Genomic DNA, 20,194 nt, shown 5'->3' with positions numbered 1-20,194 from the left:
TGCCTCCACTGCTTTGTCCTTGTTCTGTTCTCTGGAACTATACAAAATAAGTGTAATCTGTTTCAAATAAAAATTATTATTAATTAATGATAACAATAACTAACACTTATATGGTACTTGCTATGTATGTACCAGGCACTATGCAAATTGATAGTCCTTCAGGTATTTGAAGGCAGCTAGTATGTTTCTCCTAAGTCTTCTTATCTTTTGGCTAACTAGTCCTTCCCCTCCCTCCTTCCCCAATCCCCACACACACGTCTTTCAGCTGTTGTTCAGATGAAATGATTTTGAGTCTCCTCACCTTGACTTTGTCTTCAGATGCTCAGATGCCCCCTACCATTCAGTTCTTGTGAAGAATTTGCTTTGTAAATATTAAAGAGTTATGTCTGAATTATTGATGACTATTATTTGTTAATGTCCCTCCTCAACCTGTCTTCTACAACTGAAGCCAACATTCTTGAAGTGGACTGACCCAAGTCCGAGGAGAGGTGGTGCATCATTCCCTGGTTCCAAGCTTTAGACTTCCATCCATTCAGCCTAGGATCTCTTTAACTTCGAAGGCAGCCATATGCCACACTGTTCATCTGAGTAATCATTTTAATCAGGTCTTTTTAGATGAATGATCTTTTTACATTTGTCATTTAGCCAAATTTTGATTTTTGAACCTGAGTATGGCTTTACATTTGACTCTTATTACACTTCATTTGGTTAGTGTCCTAAACTAAGAATAACTGGAACTGAATAATACTGTTTAAAGCCTTCCAGGGAAGCACATTCTGTAGTTTCTTAAAGTTATTTATTACAGTAAACAGTAAAGGTCACAGTCAAGTCTAATATGTTAAACAGAACACAGCACACAGCCTCATTTTATCCTATCTCAACATACCAAGTATAGTGTAACAGAGCTGGAACTAGTATGAAATGATCAGATTTATGCCCCAGGGCACTGAAAAGTTCTAGGGGTCTGACAGAAGCCGGACTCCTTTAGCAAATAACGTGAATTGAGCTCAGTACTTTTTTGAAATTTGTTTTGGTTTGTTTATACTGGACCTGTGATTTCATTGGTTAAGGCAGTCATTGCCAAAAGCTTTAGCTTCCTGTTAAGGGCCATTGCTTGATCTGAATAGGTATATGATCAACTGATCTGGGGGTGGGGTGATGGGTCAAATCCCACCTGCCTTGAGAACTAATTGGAAGGCCTGTCACCCACATGGCATCATTCCTCCATTTCATTCTCCCCACTCCTGTGCAAGCTTCCAGTCTTTCCACATTGGGAAGATCCCCCAGCCTCCAGGGAGCCCACAATCTGCCTTCCTGATCATCTTGTGGGTATAGAAGGTTGTATTGACTGGGTTTGTACCCTAAGGCAGAGTCAGAGCCCCTTTGCACAGCCTGTCCTGGAGCTAACTCCTACCTGCTAATAATTACATTTTCTGTGTGAACACTGACACCTTGAAAATGAGCTAATCATGTGTAGCAGCAAGCACCCCAAGCGTCCTCAGGGTTTGCCGCCCATACAGGTTCGTGGATCTGCTTTGTTAAAGGAAAGCAACTCAAAATGGGTTAACAAGCTTACTTTAATCAGTCAGACATATATCGTTTACCTTGTTCAGGAGAAAAGGTCAGCACCCCAAACCTCAAAGCATACAGGCAGAATTATCAAGACAAAAACATCAAGTAGACAGATTTCCAAACTGTCCAACCATTACATCCATACCCAGTCAACATCTGGGTTTCCACATTCTGGGTTTTTCAAAGCTGGGGGACTCTCAACAACGGCTTCCCAGAATTCAGATCAAAACACAGAACACTTCTCAAAGTGAGTCCCAAAACAAAGCTACACATCAGGGCTTATATAGCCTTCTCCTGGCTCAGAGAATGTAACAAACCTTATTGATCCACTGGCCAATCAAGAAGTATCTACTGAAAAACAAGCCTCCCTCCCCAGGCTTCTGGTGCACTTTAGCCTAGGGACAGGGAAGATCTTTAAAATTTACATTTGCATTACATCATGCCACACAATCGTGTATGTCAGAGATGGGATTTGAACTCAGGTCTTCTGGGTCAGCACTCTATCCACTTTGCCATACTTCATCTTTTTATTTTGTCTTTGTTTTCTTTAATTTTGAACTTAAATACCAAATAAAACGAACATTTCCATATACAAAGTTCAACAGAGAAAGAGAACTTTACATATACGAACTCTTATTTTTAGTTTCCTTTTTCCCTTTATGAACAGAATAAATTCAACATATAACTTTCTAAGTTTCTTGCTTGCCTGTTTTCCTTCTGGCTTTCTTCTGGTTTCTTCTTTGTGTGTATGAAAACATGCTCCTTTAAATAATCTTTCCACAACTCTCCTTCCCAACTATCCCCACCCCTCATTAAAGAGGAAAAAAAAAGAAAAAGAAATCTTTTTAATTAACATTCATATTTCATCTTTCAAAAGTAAACAAAAATTGAAAACAAGTCTGTATGTGTGTGTGTGTGTGTGTGTGTGTGACACTTTCCTCAGCTGAGGAAATATATCTACATCCCCTTAAAAACAGCAAAAAATACTAAACATTAGTATAAAATAGGGAAGGAGATGAGAAGGTACTTGAGTCAGTAAAGTGTGCTAAATTTGGATTTAGAAAGATCTAGGTTTAAAAAAACTGTGTGACCCTTGGGCAAGAGATTAATTCTTTAAGAGAGTTTCAGTGCCTCTTAGAGGCAGCTAAAAGGTGAAGAGGATAGAGCTCTGGGCCTGGAGTCAGGAAGATTTGAGTTTGAATCCACTCTCAGAAATAATTACCTGTGTGACCTTAGGTAAGTCCCTTAAACCTCTGTCTGCCTCAGTTTCCTCTAATGTAAAATGGTGATAATAATAGACTTTACCTCCCAGAGTTGTGAAAATAAAATATATTGTAAAAAGTGCTTAGCATAGTGCCTACAACATAGTAGGTGCTATAAAAATACCAGCTATCATTATTATTAATTATCCTCTCTGAGTCTTAGTTCCCTCTTCTGTAAAATGGGTTTAATAATAGCACTGACCTCACAGGAATGTTCTGAGCATTGAATTAGAGATTGTATGTTATATATTTTGTCAAAATATCAGTACTTATTTCTGTTACTTGATTAAATTGATAGTCTGTGGGGTTCATGAGTTACATCTCCTTGACTCTCAGTTTTTCAGGAGTCTGGTGGAAAAGTTATCATCAATGAAATAATGACTCTTTACTCACAATAGTTAGGCTAAGAGTTTTAAAACATCTCGGTATTTTTTTTCTGTTTTTTTTTTTTTCTTTGAGTTCCAAAAGCAGTTTGATTAGCAATGCATCTGATGCCTGTTTTTTTTTTTGCTGAGTGGAGCTTCTGTTGATAACTCTGGGTGGTTCTCCCAAGTGTTTTAATTCTATTGATTCCTAAGAAAAAGACAGTAACTTTAATAAGGCACCAGGGCTAGGCTAACCTGCACTCTAGGGGTTGGCCAAAGGATATTAGAATTCATCTTCAGAGTAGGCCTTGATTATAATGAACTTATAACAACAAACTCATTTTGGTTGGGTCAATTGTAGTATACCTGAAAATATTTATAGAGAATCCATTCCTGAGTAGATACATGGGTTCCATATCTGCATCTTTCATCAAACTAATAAAAAAAACTTAGCTACTTAGCTTACTTGTATAAAAATAGGCATCATCACTATGTAAGTTGTGAGCATGATGTCCAGTATGAATCAATGGATTGAAATTAATTTAATTCAACAGAAATTTATTAATCATCTCCAGGGTTTCTAAGAGTAGCTTCCATTTATATGACACTTTAAGGTGTGTAAAGTGTTTTACAAATATTTCCCTGGCTACAACACTGGGAGGTAAGTGATATTATACCCACTTTATAGTTGAGAAAACTTAGGCAGAGGTTATGTCACATAACTAGACAGGTTTTGAGCTCAGGTCTTCCTGGTTCCAGATTTGACACTCTATCCACTGCACCATCTAGATGCTTCTATCATCTTACCTTTGTAAAGCTAATCTTGTAAATCCTTTTTAAGTGATAATTTGGCTGCACACCAAAGTAGACCCTTTCTATGATACTGGTGACCCATTTCCCGACTGTTTGTCCTAGAGAGTGCTCATAACTTTTCTACTTCTGATACCAAATATCTTGACAGGGGAGCCAAGCCTGTGCTACATCTATGAGGGAGATGGGATATGTGAACCTTTTGAGAAGATGAACAGCATCCTAGACTGTGGCCTCTATACTCCCAAAGGATATCTGGATCAATGGGCCTTTCAGGCTTATACATCTCATCAGGACAATAAGATGTGCCCTGTTTCCTTGGTGACTGGGGAACCTCTTTCCAAGGTAAGTCAAATCCTATGACCAGGGTGGTATGTGAGTAAAATGGTAAATTAGTTGAATTCTATCTTTGATACCTTTATATTCATCTTCCTTCTTCTGGCTGCCTTGATTCCACTTATCCCTGTGTATACCTATTCTTCATCAGTTTCTCTAATAACCTATGAATCCATGAAAAAGTATTAATTTATAAGATACTGTCCTTCCCTTAGGTCATTTGTATCTTAAATTTAGCTGTTGAAAATCAACAAATTGGGGTGTCCCGGTAGCAGAGCAAGTAAGAGCACCGGCCCCAGTGTCAGGATGACCTGGGGGATCAAATCCAGGCTCAGATACTTAGCACCACACCCAGAAATACCTGGCCATGTAGCCTTTAGCAAGTTACTTAACCCCAATTGCTTTAAAAAAAAAAAAAGAAAATCGACAAATCTTAAGGCCCTGAAGAATGACTCTCTAATAGTGAAATCTGGAGTATACCAATACAGAGTGTGGGTAAAGATTTGGTCACTGAAGGCCATGTTTGGGGCCTTTCAAATCATCACACATCTTCTTTGTAAGGTCAACTCTGTTTATGATTTGTCTGTCCTGCCTAAGAAAAAGAGGGAGATTTTCTTCAGATGCTTAGACCAGGACATGCATTAGAAGAATCAATTGTCAAAGCAGCCGTTGCCTTTGAATTGGGCTCCTTTCTCAGGGAAGCTGAAATCACTACTCTCTCAGTTGCTAAGACAAACTATTGGGGCAAAGGACTTAAAAAAGGATTGTCAGGCCAGTGCTGTATTGACTTTATCATTCACTTTAGCTCTTTGAGAGCTCAGAGCATTTAGTGGACTTGAAGGGCTAATGCATGGAAGAGGAATTAGATTTGTCATGCTTGATCTTGGAGGCCAGAACCAGAAGCAATGAGTGATGTTTCAAAGGGACAAATTTAGCCTCCATGTTTCTGAACAATTAGAGCCATCTGGAAATAGAATGCCTTGAGGTAGGAAGCTCCTTTTCACTGGAGGTCTTTAAGCAGATGCTGTTTGACAACTTGTTGGAGATTGTGTGTATGTATGTGTGTTTGTGTGTGTATGATTCTTGTCCCAACTAGTTGGACTAAATGTGATTCTTGTCCAAACCAGTTGGACTAGATGGCCTCTGATGTCCCAACTATGAGATTCTGTTGTTGCTTCTGTGATAATGATGCCTGGAAAACAAACTGGGAATGTATCCTTTCTCTCACCTCTACTGAATTACAGTCCTCTACTGAATTACTCTTTCTCCAGGAAACATTTAATATAAAAGGATAGATTCAATTTTAGCCATGCAGAGCTCATGTCTAACTTTTGGGAAGGAATGGAAACTAATAACAACAATAGTAGTAATATTAGCTAGTATTTACATAGTGCTCTCCAAATATTAATTCCTTTCCTCCACATGGCAACTCTGGGAGGTAGGTGGTATTATTCTCCCCATCTCCCATTTTTCAGATTTCAGAGGAAATTGAAGCAGGAAGAAGTAAAAATGACTTGCCCATGGCCACACAGCTAGTAAGTATCTGAGGTTAGATTTGAACTCAAGTCTTCCTGACTCCAGCTCCAGTGCTCTATCCCCTAGCTGCCTTGGTTTATGTGTGTGTGTATATATATATATCTAGGGGGAAATATTATGAAACTTCTTGTAGGTAGAGAAAAGTAAAGAAAATACTCACAATAATAATAATTGGTACTTAAAAAGTGCTTTGCAATTTACAGAGTGCTCTACATAGGTTAATATTTTGCTTTGGAGCTCTCTCATTAGAAGAGTGTTCTTGTGATTTGACCAGATGAAACTCTGGGTAGCTGTTAAAGAGCCCCCTGGCTTTGAAAAACCCAAATGTTGGTGCTTTTCTCTCTGCTGAATATGTTGACCATATATTGCCTTGGTCAGACAGTTGGATCTATCTATTGATTTGTGCTAATTTCTCAGATAGTTGGAAGCCCTGTCTGTTGGTCTTTATTTCTCTGCTTGTATTTTCTCTGAAGTTCAGGGTGCTGACTTTACACCTGAACTAATGAATGTAATTAAAAAGATTGTTGACCCCTTAAACAGATGTCTTTCCTGGCAAAGCAGATCTAAGAACCTGTGCTAGCAGCCATCCTGGGTATGCCTTTGTGGTTGCTGCTACAAAGAAAAACACCGGAGCTATTATCATCATGCCCATTGCAATCTGACTTAGAGGATAAATAGTTCTACTCTGTCCCAAGTAGGATTGGAGATGGAAGACAAATCAGACATCCCACTGAAGGCAAGCCATCACTAGTGGCTGGCCACTGCCGAGGGGGCCACAGCAACACCAGTGCCCCATCCTCCTATCCATCCAGAAGCAGAAATTAGGCAGGGTATTACTTTCAATTCTTGTTGCCACATTTTATGGAAAGACAAATAAAACCAAACCAAAGCAAATGAAAAACACTGACAGAGTGGAATCTATTTCCAGGCAAAGGACAACCAGGATGATGACAGAACTCACAGCCATAGTATACAGAGATCAACTGAAGAAAGTAGAAATGGCTTACTGAAAGAACAGGGCAGCTAGGTGGTACAGTGGATAGAGTGCCAGGACTGGAGTCAAGAAGAGGCCTCTTCCTGAGTTCAAAGACACATACTTGCCATGTGACCCTGGGCAAGTCACTTAACCCTGTTTGCCTCAGTTTCCTCATCTGCAAAATGATCTGGAGAAGGAAATGGCAAACTGCCCCAGTATCTTTGCCAAGAAAATCCCAAATGGGATCAGGAAGAGTCAGACATGACTGGAAAACAACTGAACTGATCCTAAAAACAAAAAATGGGAGCAGGAGGGGAGACAGAAATGGATCTGAGAAGTTTTCAGCACGTGAAGGTCCTAGGGCACAGAACTAGGAACAATGGGTGGAAGTAGAAGATATGAAAATTTCAGAGCAAATTAAAGAAGAAAAAAGAACTTGGTGACCCTTGCATTCTCCCCAAGTGGGATGGGCAATTTAAGATGGAAAAGTAACTTTCTGTCCTGGTTCCTTGTCCTAGGAGACCTTCAAGGGGAGACCGGAAAACAATTTTTTGAGGCAATTGTAGGAACTGGAATAGATGCTGTCTGAGGTCCCTTCTACAGCTGACTGGGAGTTTTTTAATTTTTTAAGCTAATAGGCTCAATACCTCTTTGGTTTCAAAATGACAGACTGAAGGATTTAGAAGCTACTGAACATTTTGTTTTATTTTATTTCATTTATTTGTATTCATTTATCCCCTGGTTCACATAGTTTATTTTTAGTTGAAAATCTTTTCTTTCCTTTTTCTCTTTCAGGTTTGCAAATCCCACCATCCCAAGATACCAGAGGACCGTTCTCTTGTTGGTTGGTTTCCCTGTATCTCTAGTGAAGGACAGAGAAAGCAGCCTGAGCTAGACCTAGAGAGGGATGAAAAAGTCTGGCTCAAGGTAAGTGACCTGAATGTCTTTTGTTTAGGATGTTGGTATGTATCATACATATGCATATCTCTACTTTTCTCTGGAATAGCCCAGAGCAAGGGATTTCCTTCCTTTTCTTGACTTCTGTATTTGACTTCTAACTCTTCCCTATCTCTCCTGATTTATTTGATTGGTGATCTAGAATTCCTTTCATGTAAGACACTTCAACTTAGCAGGCCTCTAACCTTTGTTCTCTGTGTTACCAATTATCTGAGTAGTATATCCAGTAGACCTACTCAACTTTTTCCATTAATCAGAAAAAAAGTTTAGGATCAGTAAAAACACCAGAATCTTGGGTCTGATGGTTCCAGAAATCTGGTCACGAAGGGTAAGTCATTTCAGTTGTCAAATTGATAATGGGAATCAGACAATATAAAAACTGATTAATGAAAATGAATATGGGATGTCCTATCTAGTGGGAAAGGGTCACTATGAAGCTTTTTGTTGGTAGAAAACATTTCAGAACATACTCATAATTATGCCTAACACTTAAGAGGAAATCATGAAATATAAAACTCAAAATGTAGACTATTGATATCCCTGTAGGATTTCAATGAAATGTTCTCCCAAGTGTTTTTAAGTATGGTTCAATGGAAAAAAATGGGTTTGGGCAGTTTTAGAAATACTCATGTTCCTTCTTGGAGTGAGATACCATTTAATTTAAAAACAGTTGATTTTGTAAATCTCCTTAATTATGCTTACTAGGTTAGAGTCAGTATTTTAGGCTCATACAAAAATAAGTAAGTGTGATCTCTGTCCTCAAAGAGCTTGCAGTCTATGAAGGGGAATGTGACATATGGACAAATGACTATTGCATAAAATAAAATATTTTAAGTGCTTAGAGGATAGATGAACAAAGTATTTTGAATCCTCAGAATAGGAGATTATGTTTGATTAGAGGAACTTTGACTTCATGGGTAAAGTAGTATTTCTTTAAGACTCAGTTCAGTGCAGGCCTTTTCCCCCTCTCCCACTACAGCTATTGATCATGCCTTCCCCTCTTAAATTACCTTCTCCTCTGTGGACACCTTGGTGTTTACCTGTGAGCTCTTTGAAATCAGGGACTGTCTTTTCCTTTTTTTGTATCCCTTTTAGGGACCCTCTGTGGGGCTATGATAGAGAATTCCAAAGAAGTCCAAAAGCAGTGTGGCTGATGGGAAATGGGGAGAAAAATGATGCTGAGCCCCCCTCTTTAAACAGAGGTCCTGAAGGTCTGGTCCCTCCAATGAAAGGGTCCAATCAGAAGAGCAGAGGGTACTGATGAGATATGAGTATCAGACAGATTCAGTCTTGAAGCATAATGAGATTTCCAGGTATTGAATTTCTTGGAGAAGAAAGGCATCTTTATTTTATAGATAGGGAAGCTCAGACAGAGAGAGGTTAAGTGATTTACTCAGGGTCATACAAATATCTGAGCCAAGAGTCAAACTTAGGCCTTTCTAAGTCCTACAATAAGTAGCTCCTTTCATATATTTCCTGTCCTCCATGAGTCTTCTCATCTCTGGGCTGAACATCACTGAGTTCTTCACCATCTCCTTATGTGTCTTGGTTTCATGCCCCCTCACTCTCTCTGTCTCTCTCTTTTAAATAAGTATTCCAATTTATTTAGTGATTTGTTGTTGTTCAGTCGTGTCCAACTCTTTGTGACTTGAACTGGAGTTTTCTTGGCAGAGATTCTGGAATAGTTTGTCATTTCCTTCTCCAGTTCATTTTACAGGTGAGAAAACTGAGGCAACAGAGTTATGTGGCTTGCCTAGGGTCACACAGCTAGTGAGTGTCTGAGGCCAATTCTGAACTCAGGAAGATGAGTTGTCCTGACTACAGGACCAGCATCTATCCACTGTGCACCCCTTATATAAATACTGGGAATGGATATTGAGGCAGTAGATGATAGAGTAGAAGACATCCTGCTTACAGCATGTTAATATCCTAGGCAAAGCAGATACAAAGGGAAGTAGCTAGAGAAGTAGACAATAAATGCTTGTTGATTGGAGTACCAAGCAACATATCAACCTATTCAAAATAACACGGTCGTGTTTATTTTTGTGGCAGCTCTAAAAGAATCTCAAATTTGGAATGGTTTCACTCAAACTGGAATGGATAACAATCCTAACAGAAACAACCATACACATGTGGTCTTTTAAATATCATGTGTTACCACATCAGTGATACATTATGGACAGATGATTACTTGGCGATCTGTACTGTACAAAGTCTCAAACTAATTATAGTCTTCTAAATAATGTTCTTTTCCCCTTTCTTGTAGATAGCCAAGTGTTCTGTATGAACTTCCAGCATATAGACAGTTCAATGAAGCTTTAGTTCATTGTCCTTTGAAAGATGGGAATCCCTGATGCCCAGAGTATCTAATAATGCTTCCTTCTTTTTATCCATGATAGCATTGGCTCCTGCCCCTCAAAAATATTTGGATAGTTATTCCTTGACTTCTTGTGAAAGATAGAGAACTGTTGGTCTTTTTCAAGTGTTTTTCTATACCATCTAACCTTTGGAGTGGGGCAGATATCGGGTATATGCAATGAACTGATAAGCAAGGTAGATTAGTATAGAGAAAATTGCACAGGAAATTTGGGTTATGGTCTTGGCTTTGCTATAAATAGTGTGACGTTGGTACTTAACCTCTCAGAAACTCAGTTTCCCTATCTATAAATAAATAAGGAGTGCTAGCTGATTTCTAAGGTTTCTTCTAGCCCTAACATTCCATAATTTAATGAAAAAGGCATTTATTAAGTGTTTAAACTACTGGTGATACAAATACAGAAATAAAGATAATCCTTGCCCTTGAGAATCTTATATTCTGATGAACAGAAAACACATATAAAGAAGTAGTGGTCAGGAAAGATACTTTGGTCCAGAAAGAAACAGGGACAGTGAATAGGGTCATAGACAGTGAATTGACTCATCCCATTCAGGAACAGTGGCAGCATTGATTTGATGATGTTTCAAAATTTTAGTAATGGATTAGGAAGACTAGGGAATGGGGAAGTTAAGGAGATGGCCAGAGAAGAGAGAGTGAGATGAAACATGACCAGAGTTTTCCTGAAAACATTCTGGGAAGGGCAGGGACCAGTAATAGAGGTCCTTTGTCAGAAGTGGGCAGGATCATGAAATTGTTCAGAACTTAGCACAGAATAGTGAGGGAGAGGCATTAACCAGTACTAACCCTGGGATTCCTGTGCCAATAGAGATGTTAATGCACCACCAAATACTCAGGGAAAAAAAAAATTAGGGAGAAGAGAATAATGGTGATTTGAAACTTGGAAATAACAATTTTCAGTGGCATATAGAGAGGAGAGCTTTATCCTAGTACAAATAAGAGGTGGAGGGCTTTTCAGAAGGAGCAAGACAATGTAGTCATTTAAGCCTGGGAATATACTGGGTCCTATTTGTTACACAGCCTCTTTAGGCCTCCTTTGGTTCAAGAATATAGTGTGCTAAGAAGATGGATGATGAATTTTGTTTTTCCCTAGGGAAAGTAAATTCTGGAGTTCTGTTTGTTTTGCCCATTAGGGACCAGGGAAGTTAGCAGTACAGAAGCCAGAGGCAGTTCATTTACTCAGAGGGATGGCAGTTCCAAAGGAAGGTCCCTAGACTCAGTTGTACCTGGTATCTGGAGCTTTTAAACTAGTGTTAAGGTCTCTTTCTTTTCTTTTCTTTTTTTGCTTTTTGGAGGGGGGATGGTAGGGCAATTGAGATTAAGTGACTTGCCCAAGGTCACACGGCTAGTTTTTTTGTGTTGAGTGTCTGAGGCCAGATTTGAACTCAGGTCCTCCAGACTCCAAGGCTGGTGCTCTATTTATTACACCACCTAGCTGCCCCTAGGGTCTCTTTCTTGAGACTGAAAGGTGCTTTATAGAAGAAATACATCCATTAATGCTGAAAACATTAGGTCTTATTACTGGGTGCATTTAAGGGAAGGGCTTATAACTTAATGGGAACTTGGAGCAATAATGGAAGGGTGAAGGGTAGAGTCCATGTGTCACACTGGGGAAGCAATTGATACCTGCAAAACTATGGCAGCTCATTTCCTACCCCCCACACACATTGGAGCTGAGAATTACTCCTCCAAAATCAGACAAGAAAGAACAGAGGAAGGAAAGGGTGGGATCAAACCATGGACATTTCCAGGGGACCTCAGCCATGATTTTCAGACCATGGCATATGGAAGGATTCTGTGTTGGTTTTGTGAAGACTTGGCACTTGTTTGCAAACAGCTCTGGTAGGTACCCCAGGGTTTGTGTTTACTCCATGCTTCAGAGGAGCTCCAAGGGCAGTTCTGGCATTTTACAGGGATGGGAGGAGTCCTGCTCAGACAAGTCTGATTATTTTTTCCTTCCTCTGAGGTCACAGATAGGAAGGGGTCATTTGGTTTAGAAACTGAAAGTTACTAGGTTGGGAGATTCCATGCATTCAAGACTCTAGATTCAAGAGTCTAGAAAAGGGGCAGGATGGAGAGGACTGGGGTACCAGGTAGGAAAAAATCCATGGTTAGGACTTCAACAGTTTGCTGAAAAACAAGAGAAAAACTAGACTCCCCCAATACTCAAAAAATTTTTTTCCAGACTAGGCCTTTTCCCTCTCAAAGTTAGAAGGAGGATATGTCTGATATAGAGACCTTGGCCCCTGACAAATTTAAGAAAAGTCATCCTGGGATATGCCGGAGTCCTGCCTAGCCTCTCTGTCCCTGGAAGTGGCACCAAGGGATTTCCCAGTGTGGCTTAGTTGATAGTATTGGACTTGGGGCTCGAAAGACCCAAATTCCAATCCTGCCTCATACACATCCTGAGCAAATGATTTAACCATTCCTCAGCCTCAGTTTTCTCATCTGTAAAATGGGAATAATATTATCACTTATCTCACAAGGTTGTTGAGAGGATCAAATCAAATAACAAATGTAAAACACTTTACAACCTTGTAAATGCTAGCTATTTTAATTATTGTTATAATTATCATCAGACCCCTGACATCAGGCATGCAATACAAGCCCTTCTTGGACATACTGATGTGTCAGCCCATACAACTATAATCTTTGATTTGTAAGAAATTCTAAAGGTGATCTGATTAAGGCCCCTATATACATAAGGTCATTAGAATGGAGAATAATATCTCAGTCATGGACAACCCATGGTTTGTTCAATGGTAGTAGCCTATAACTCAGACTACCTGTCTGCTCCCTTATTTCCCTTAACTGCTTCCTTATTTTTCTTTAGGAATGTTAAGTCTCAGACCTTCTGGAAACTCTTATCTCTGCCTTATATTTGAGTTCCCTGAGAGAACTTAATGATGCTTAAACATCAGTTACCAGTTTAGAATTATGGAAGGTAGGGCCTTTAACACTGAGGCCCTGTGAAACTTTGTAGTCTCTCTTTATGTGAGCGTCTGGTTCACTGGTGGCATGGAGGGTAGAGCTCAAAGCAAATGGGATTGCCTTTGGAACATTTGGCCCAGCATGTTCAGGATTTATTTTTCCTCACTAGCCTCTGTGACCCATGTTCTCAGCTTGTGAGTTCAGAGGTGTGCTGTTTGTAGAAGACAGTGTTGTGAGGCTGTCCTGTGGTCTCAGTCCTGTACCTCCTTCTGCCCCCAGTCTGTATCTAGCTTTTCACATTTTTTTATGACCCTCCCAATAATTTTTTTCAACTGTATTGCACAAGAATTTTATCATGAAAACTCACCTCTTATAAATTGTGTCCCAAACAGGACAGAGTATACTGTTTCCCCAACTGCAGAACCATAACTGACTCATAGATATATACAAAAGGTATTTTTACAGCATTTATTCTTCTGACCATACCCACACTTTTTCTTAATTTTCCACCTATTATATTTTAGAAGGGCCTTATTTTCCTCAGATTATTCTTTAATTTCAGTAAGGAGATCTTAGTCTTTGAATTTTTCTTCTTTCAGAAATCAGGGGTCAGCGAATCTAAAAATATCTGTTAAATTTCACACCCAATGAACAGCAAATGTGACTTCCCATCTTTCTTTTGAACATTGCCTTATCTTGGCTTCTTTTTTATTCCTTCACACTTCCATTATTTCCTTCTTATACTCTCTCTCTCATTCTCTCCTTTCCCTATCTCTCCCTTTCCCTCTCCCTGTTTCCCTCTCTTTCTGCCTCTCTGTTTCCCTCTTCTTCTCCTCTTTCCCCTTCTCCCCCTTCTTTTTCCCTTTTCTTTCTAGCTCTCCTTTTTCTTTTGTATCCCCTCTCTCCATTTATCCAATCTTTCAGTCTTTCTTTTTCCTTCTCCCATCTCTGTCTCTCTCCCTCTCCCCCTTTCCTTCTCTTTCTGCCTCTTTTCCCTCTTCCTCTCCCTTCCTCTCTCCCCTTCTTCTATCCATCTTTTTTTTCTCCCTTACCCTCTTCTCTCTCTCTCTCCTCCATTTTCCCCTTTCTCGTTTGTCTCTCTCCCTTTGCTTACTTCTTTCTTCCTCTCCTGCACTCTTTGTCTCGCTTTCATTTTCTTTATCTATCACTTTTCTTCTTTTCTCCCTTTTTCTCTTCACATCTTCTTTCCCCCTTCTTTTCTTTTTCCCTTACATAGAATCATTGGTTCTCAAAGTTAAAAGGAACTTCAGAGGTTGCTCATTTCAACCCATACTTGATCAGAAATACCCTCTGCAACATCTGTAGCAGATGCTTATCCAGCCTACCCTACAGGAATACAGCTATATGGGAATAACTGCTTCCCAAAGCATCTCACTTCACTTTTGGACAGCTCAAATTTGCCAAGACGTTTTTCCTTGTATTGAGCCAAGATCTTGTTCCCTATAAAAATATACATTGTTCTTCATGTTCTCCCCACTGAATCAAAGAAAGATTGAAATACATTAAGGGCTTACTATGTGCCAAACATTGTGCTAAGTATTGGGGATATATGTATATTTTGTATTTAAAAATTTAAAAAAAGAAAGTACCTTGCCCTCAAAGAGATTACATTCTAATGGAGGAGATAACTGCCCAGGGTAATGGTGGCCAAGGACCAGAGTTAGAGTCTGGGAAATCATTAAGATGATAAGTGGAATAATAAAGCAGTCCATTAGCACAACATGTGTGTCCTTCAATGTTCTGTCCTGGCCACTCTTCTCCCTCTATACGACTTCACTTGGTCTTCTCATTGGAAAAATTTCCATCTATATGCTGATGATTTTCAAATCTGCCTAGCCTGTCCCAACCACTGTGTTGATCTCTGATCTTTACATCTCCAATTGCCTTTCAGTCATCATATGCAAAACGGCTCATTATCTTCCCCTCTAAACCCTCCACCCTTCCTACCTTTCTTATTATTGTAGTGGGCAACACCATCATCCCAGATTCACAGTCTAGGAGTCATTCCAGACTCATCACTATCACCCCCATTTCCAAGTTTTTACTAAGGCCTGTATATTTCACCTCTGCAACATTTCTCAAATATGATCCCTTTCTCTTCTCTGACACTGCTATCACTCTATTCAGACCCTCATTACCTCACTCCTGGAACTATTCCAATTTCTTGCCCTAAGTCTTCCCACACTCTAGCCCATTCTCCATTCAGCCAATAAAGTGATTTTCCCAAAGCAAAGGTCTGATTGTGTCACCCCACTTCAATGAACTCCAGTGACCTACTGTTGCCTCCAAGACTAAATACAAAATATTCTGGTTGGCCTTCAAAGTCTTTTATAACCCAGCTAATTCCTACATTTCCAGTATTCTTATTTATACCTTACTCTCTACTCTATAATCTTCCTTCCAGTGGAAATGGCCTCCTGGCTATTCCACAAACAAAATACTCTGTGCCTTGCATGCATTTGTTCCATGCTTGGAACTCTGTTTCTGTCTACTGACTTCTCTGGCTTCCTTTAAGGTCCTACTAAAATCTTATCTTTTACCAGAAGCCTTTCCTAATTCCTAGTTGGGGAAGTGCCTTCCGTCCATTAATTATTTCCTATTTGTCCTAAATATAGACTGCTTTTATATATATATTTTCTGCGTCTTGTCTCCCCTATTAGATTGTAAGTTCATTGAGAGCATGGACTATCTTTTGCCTTTTCTTGTGAGTAGTGCCTGGCATATAGTAGGTACTTAATGACTTTTTTTTCCTAATTGATTGATTACAGTTTTCAGAGCAAGAAGTAGAGATATACCTGTAGTGGGAGGAGAATACACATGCAGAAAATGACCAGAGAAAAGCTGAGGAGGCATGGTCTGAGGGGAAACAGAACCATGCATGACCCAGATCTCCATCTCTGGTGGTGTGGTTTGGAGGGTAGAACCCCAGCAACTGTAGTATAAATGGGGCAGAAAATAGGATCAAATCAAAGTCTAATTCCTGCTCCACAGAACAACCCTTCAAATACTTGATGACAGCCCTCATGCATAAAGTAAGTCTTCCCTTTTCCAGTCTAAACATCCCCAGTTTCTTAAGTTGATTCATGAATGACTTGGATCCTCTTACTACCCTGATCACCATCCTCTGGGCACACTTTAGTTTACCAATCTGCTTCATAAAATGTGGTTCCTAGGGCTATTAAAATATTCTACATGTGAACCTGTTAGGACAAAATTTAATAGATGCAGTCTTCTTATTCTGAATGTTTTCCTGTTGATGAGGTCAAAGATAGCATTGACATTTTTGGCTGTCATGTCACTCTGTTGACTCATTGAGGTTTCAATATATTAAAACCCATATGTGTGGTTTTTTCCCATATGAATTGCTCCCTAAACATGCTTACCTGAACCTGTACTTGTACAAATGATTTTTTGATCCCATCTATAAGACTTTACATTGATCCCCATTGAATGTCATCTTATTAAATTCATGCCTGACATTTAGCCTGATATTATTTTCTTTTTTGAATCTTGATTTTATCATCCAATGTAAAATCTGTTTCACATTCTACATCATACAATGCTTCATCCATATCACTGCCAAAATTTTTAATACCAAGGACAGAGCCCCATGACACCCTGCTAGACACACCCATCTAGATTGACAATTTTCCAGTAATTATCATTCTTTTTGTCTAATTATTACACCAGTTAAAAATTCATCTATATGGATAATTGTTATGGGAGTCTGGTATACTCACAGATCTCATCACCTTGCTCAGCTGATGTGACCTGTCCATATGTAGGGTGCATGGGAGTGTGCTTCTGGGAATTGACATATAAGGGAAATAAATGCCTTAGAGAGACTGTGAAACACCTTATTATGCAAAGGAGACACCAAATGAAGCAAGCTAAAACTGACAAGCCTTTTTGAATATCTCCAAAGCCAAAGAGCCACATGGTTAGGTCATCAGAACCAGTTACGGAATAAACATGCATCCTCCACAGTCTCTTCAAAACGCTATGTATATTTTCACAAATCTCCTGGAAGCAAGTTCAAGAACATTATCCCCATGGAGAAGTTGCATTAGCTAGTCAAACTGATAGAGCCTACAAATGCTCTAGATCCTCATTATTAAATAATCAAACAGATTTTTGCTATCTTATTCATAAGCATATTATGCAAGATTTTGTCAAATGCCTTGCTTAAAATCAGTTAAACGATGGCTACTGTAACAGCTAATTTTTTTTTTTTAGTTTTAGGAACTGCACCTGTTCACTGTCCTCTCACAACTTGGAAAGTTCTTAATCTTTCATCCAATTAGAAATCAGATTATCTAATGCCTTATTATTTCCTTTTAATTAATTGGCTTTATTTGATTAACTGTTTTGAATGGACAAAAGTCTGTCTCCTCCTGTATTTGGGGTCCAGGCCTATGCTGAGAAGATCAGGTCCCAGTTTGTTGGGTTATTGGCACATGTTGCTTAATAAATCGATATGCTTGGAAGATTGAACCTTTGTTTCTGCAGTCATTTCATCTTCTACCTACCACACTATGTAATTACTTTTATCAAACAATCTAGTAACTGTCCAAAACAGAAATTAATCCGGTTTGCCTTTTTCTTGATTAACCCCATGTTTATTCATAATTTTCACTTTATTTTTGAAATGCTTAAAAACTACCCTTTTAATAATGTAAATTGTTAAATCAAATCAAAGGCAAAATTCCTAATGGTTTGAATAATCTATTTTCCCTCTATAAAATTGAAATGATATTTATTCTTTTTTAGTCCTCTGGTACCTCTCCCATTTTCCAAAGTTTTCTAAATACCAATGATAATGGTTTAGCAATCCTGTCTAGAAGTTCATCCAGTACCTTGGAATATTGTTTGGCCTTGGTGACTTAAAGTCACTGAGGGCAGCTGGGAACATTTTCCTCTTTTATCTTGGACTTCAGCTCCCTGCCATTTCTGTTCTCTCATTCCAAGTCTGATGTTCATTATTTTCTGTACAGAAAATAGACAAAATCAGATTTGAATAGTTTTGGCTTCTTTTTGCCTTATCACCATCCTAATCCCCTTTAGCAGTGATATTATCCTTTCTTTGATCTTCTCCATACCCCCAATACAGCTATTAAAAAACCTCGAAAACCTCTTTTTATTGTCTGTAGCATTCCCTGGAAAAGCTGGCATGCTCTAGAGTTTGACATTCCTGATATATTTTTTTTAAGTCTACACCACATTTTAAAAAATATTCATCTTTAGTTTCTTGCCCTTCAGTTCTATCATCCATACACATTCTTGAGGAGTTATTTTTGTTTTTATTCTGAGGTGGTCAGTGAGTTCCCTGGGCAAACCTCTCAATCTGTTTAGGTAGTTTCCATTTTTGTTCCTCTCCAGCATCGTTTATATTTCTCTGTGCAGAATTTCACCTTCTCTTTTGGCCTTCTTTCTGCACCCCACCATGGTTATCCTGGAATAGCAGAAATAGCACTGTATTTGGAGCCCCAAGATGAGAGTTTAAATAACTCTTGGGCCTGCCACTTTCTACTGGTGTCATTTTATACAAGTCACATCACCTCCCTAGACCTCAGTTTCTTTATTTGTGAAATGAAGGGGTCCTACACCATTAGCTCTACAGCCCGGTCCAACTCCAAAAATTAAGGACCCTTCTTTCTCTCCTCCTAAATTTAACTTAATAATATGTGATACTATATGGAGATTCTGAAGTCTCAACATTCATTCACTTGCTTATTTTCTATTACATAAAAGTCTATCTTTTCCTTTACACAGATTCGAAAAGATTGAAATTCTATTCTTCTCCAGGGTTATAAAATGTTTCATTTTCATTGGAATGTGTTACCTGTTTATTTACTCCATAGATATTTATCCTCAGACTTACTATCAGCCCTCACTGTACACCCAGTTTTTCAGAGTTTTACTACATTTCCCTTATAGAATTATTTACAGGAAAGTAACAGAAACATTCAACTAATAATAAATATGCCCAATTTTATCTTTAATGAAAAGAATCTACTCTTGTAGCTAGATGGAACTTTAGAGGACATCTAGACCAGTCCATTCCTATAGCAAGTACATATTCTACCTTCTCTGAATAGTAGAAATCCAGCCTTCCTTTAAAAGAGAACTCACTATACTTTGAGATAGTCTTTTCCATGTTTGGACAGCTCTTATTCTTATGAATTCCCTCCTTATATTAAACCAAAATCTCCTTTTCATTTCCACTCATTTATCCTATACCTGTCTTCTGATGCCAAATAAAACAATTTGAATTCTCCTTCCTTATGATAAACTTCTAAACATTTAAATGCCGGTATTATACCCCAACAAACGTCTCCTCTTTAACAGACTTGAAATTTCTTCGGTAGATCATGTGACATAGTTTCAAGCCTCATCACTATGGTGGTTATCCTTTTCTAAATGTATTCTGACTTCTTGAGGTGCCTTCTAAAATGTGTTGCCCAGAAGTGAATACAGTATTCCCAACATGCCTGATTAATTATTAACTTGCACTATTAATCATGTCAATAGCCATGATTTATTTAATTGTTTAGTCATTTAGGCTCCATCTTTTTACTTTGTACAAAGGAAAACTCAGGGAAATTTTGTCAAATGTCTTGCTAGACACATTCTATGTTTCTGACATTTCCTGAAACTAATAGTCTAGTATTCAAATCTATACAGATGAGAAATACAGTGAAACTGACATTGTTTGTGTTTAATGGATTCATTTTGGCTCCTACTAATCACTATGCCTTTATCTGGGTGATTACAAAGCATCTTTTTAGTATTTACTTTAGAATTTAATCAGTGATTGTCATCAATTTTGCTTATCTGTAGTTTTTTCAAATAAACTTTCTTCACTTTTTTGAAAAATTGGTACTTTGGCCTGTATGGCAGTCTTTCCTTTTAAGGGGGCTGTCTTTCCTATCAACACATCCTTTCCTCCTGTGTATTGCCCCTCCATAATCTGGAATCTTTATTGGATGGAATTAGAGACAGAGGAGCAATTGTCCTCACTATCACTATTGCC

General features: G+C 38.7%; 1 protein-coding gene across 2 annotated transcripts in view; it reads left to right on the top strand.

Moving 5' to 3' along the window:
* PAPPA2 (pappalysin 2) overlaps positions 1 to 20,194 on the top strand; it is a 399,201-nt gene that overhangs the window by 176,668 nt on the left and 202,339 nt on the right. For both annotated transcript variants that reach the window (XM_069065505.1, XM_069065506.1), the window contains 2 exons: positions 4,161 to 4,354; positions 7,653 to 7,784. In XM_069065505.1, coding sequence (XP_068921606.1) covers positions 4,161 to 4,354; positions 7,653 to 7,784 — 326 coding nt within the window. The remainder of the gene's footprint in view (positions 1 to 4,160; positions 4,355 to 7,652; positions 7,785 to 20,194) is intronic.

This window comes from Petaurus breviceps, unplaced genomic scaffold, assembly GCF_028583685.1.
Source record: "Petaurus breviceps papuanus isolate PSGF00001 unplaced genomic scaffold, PetGlider_PUasm1.0 90692, whole genome shotgun sequence".
Classification (NCBI taxonomy): Eukaryota; Metazoa; Chordata; class Mammalia; order Diprotodontia; family Petauridae; genus Petaurus; species Petaurus breviceps.
This window is presented reverse-complemented; position numbering and strand designations above follow the sequence as displayed.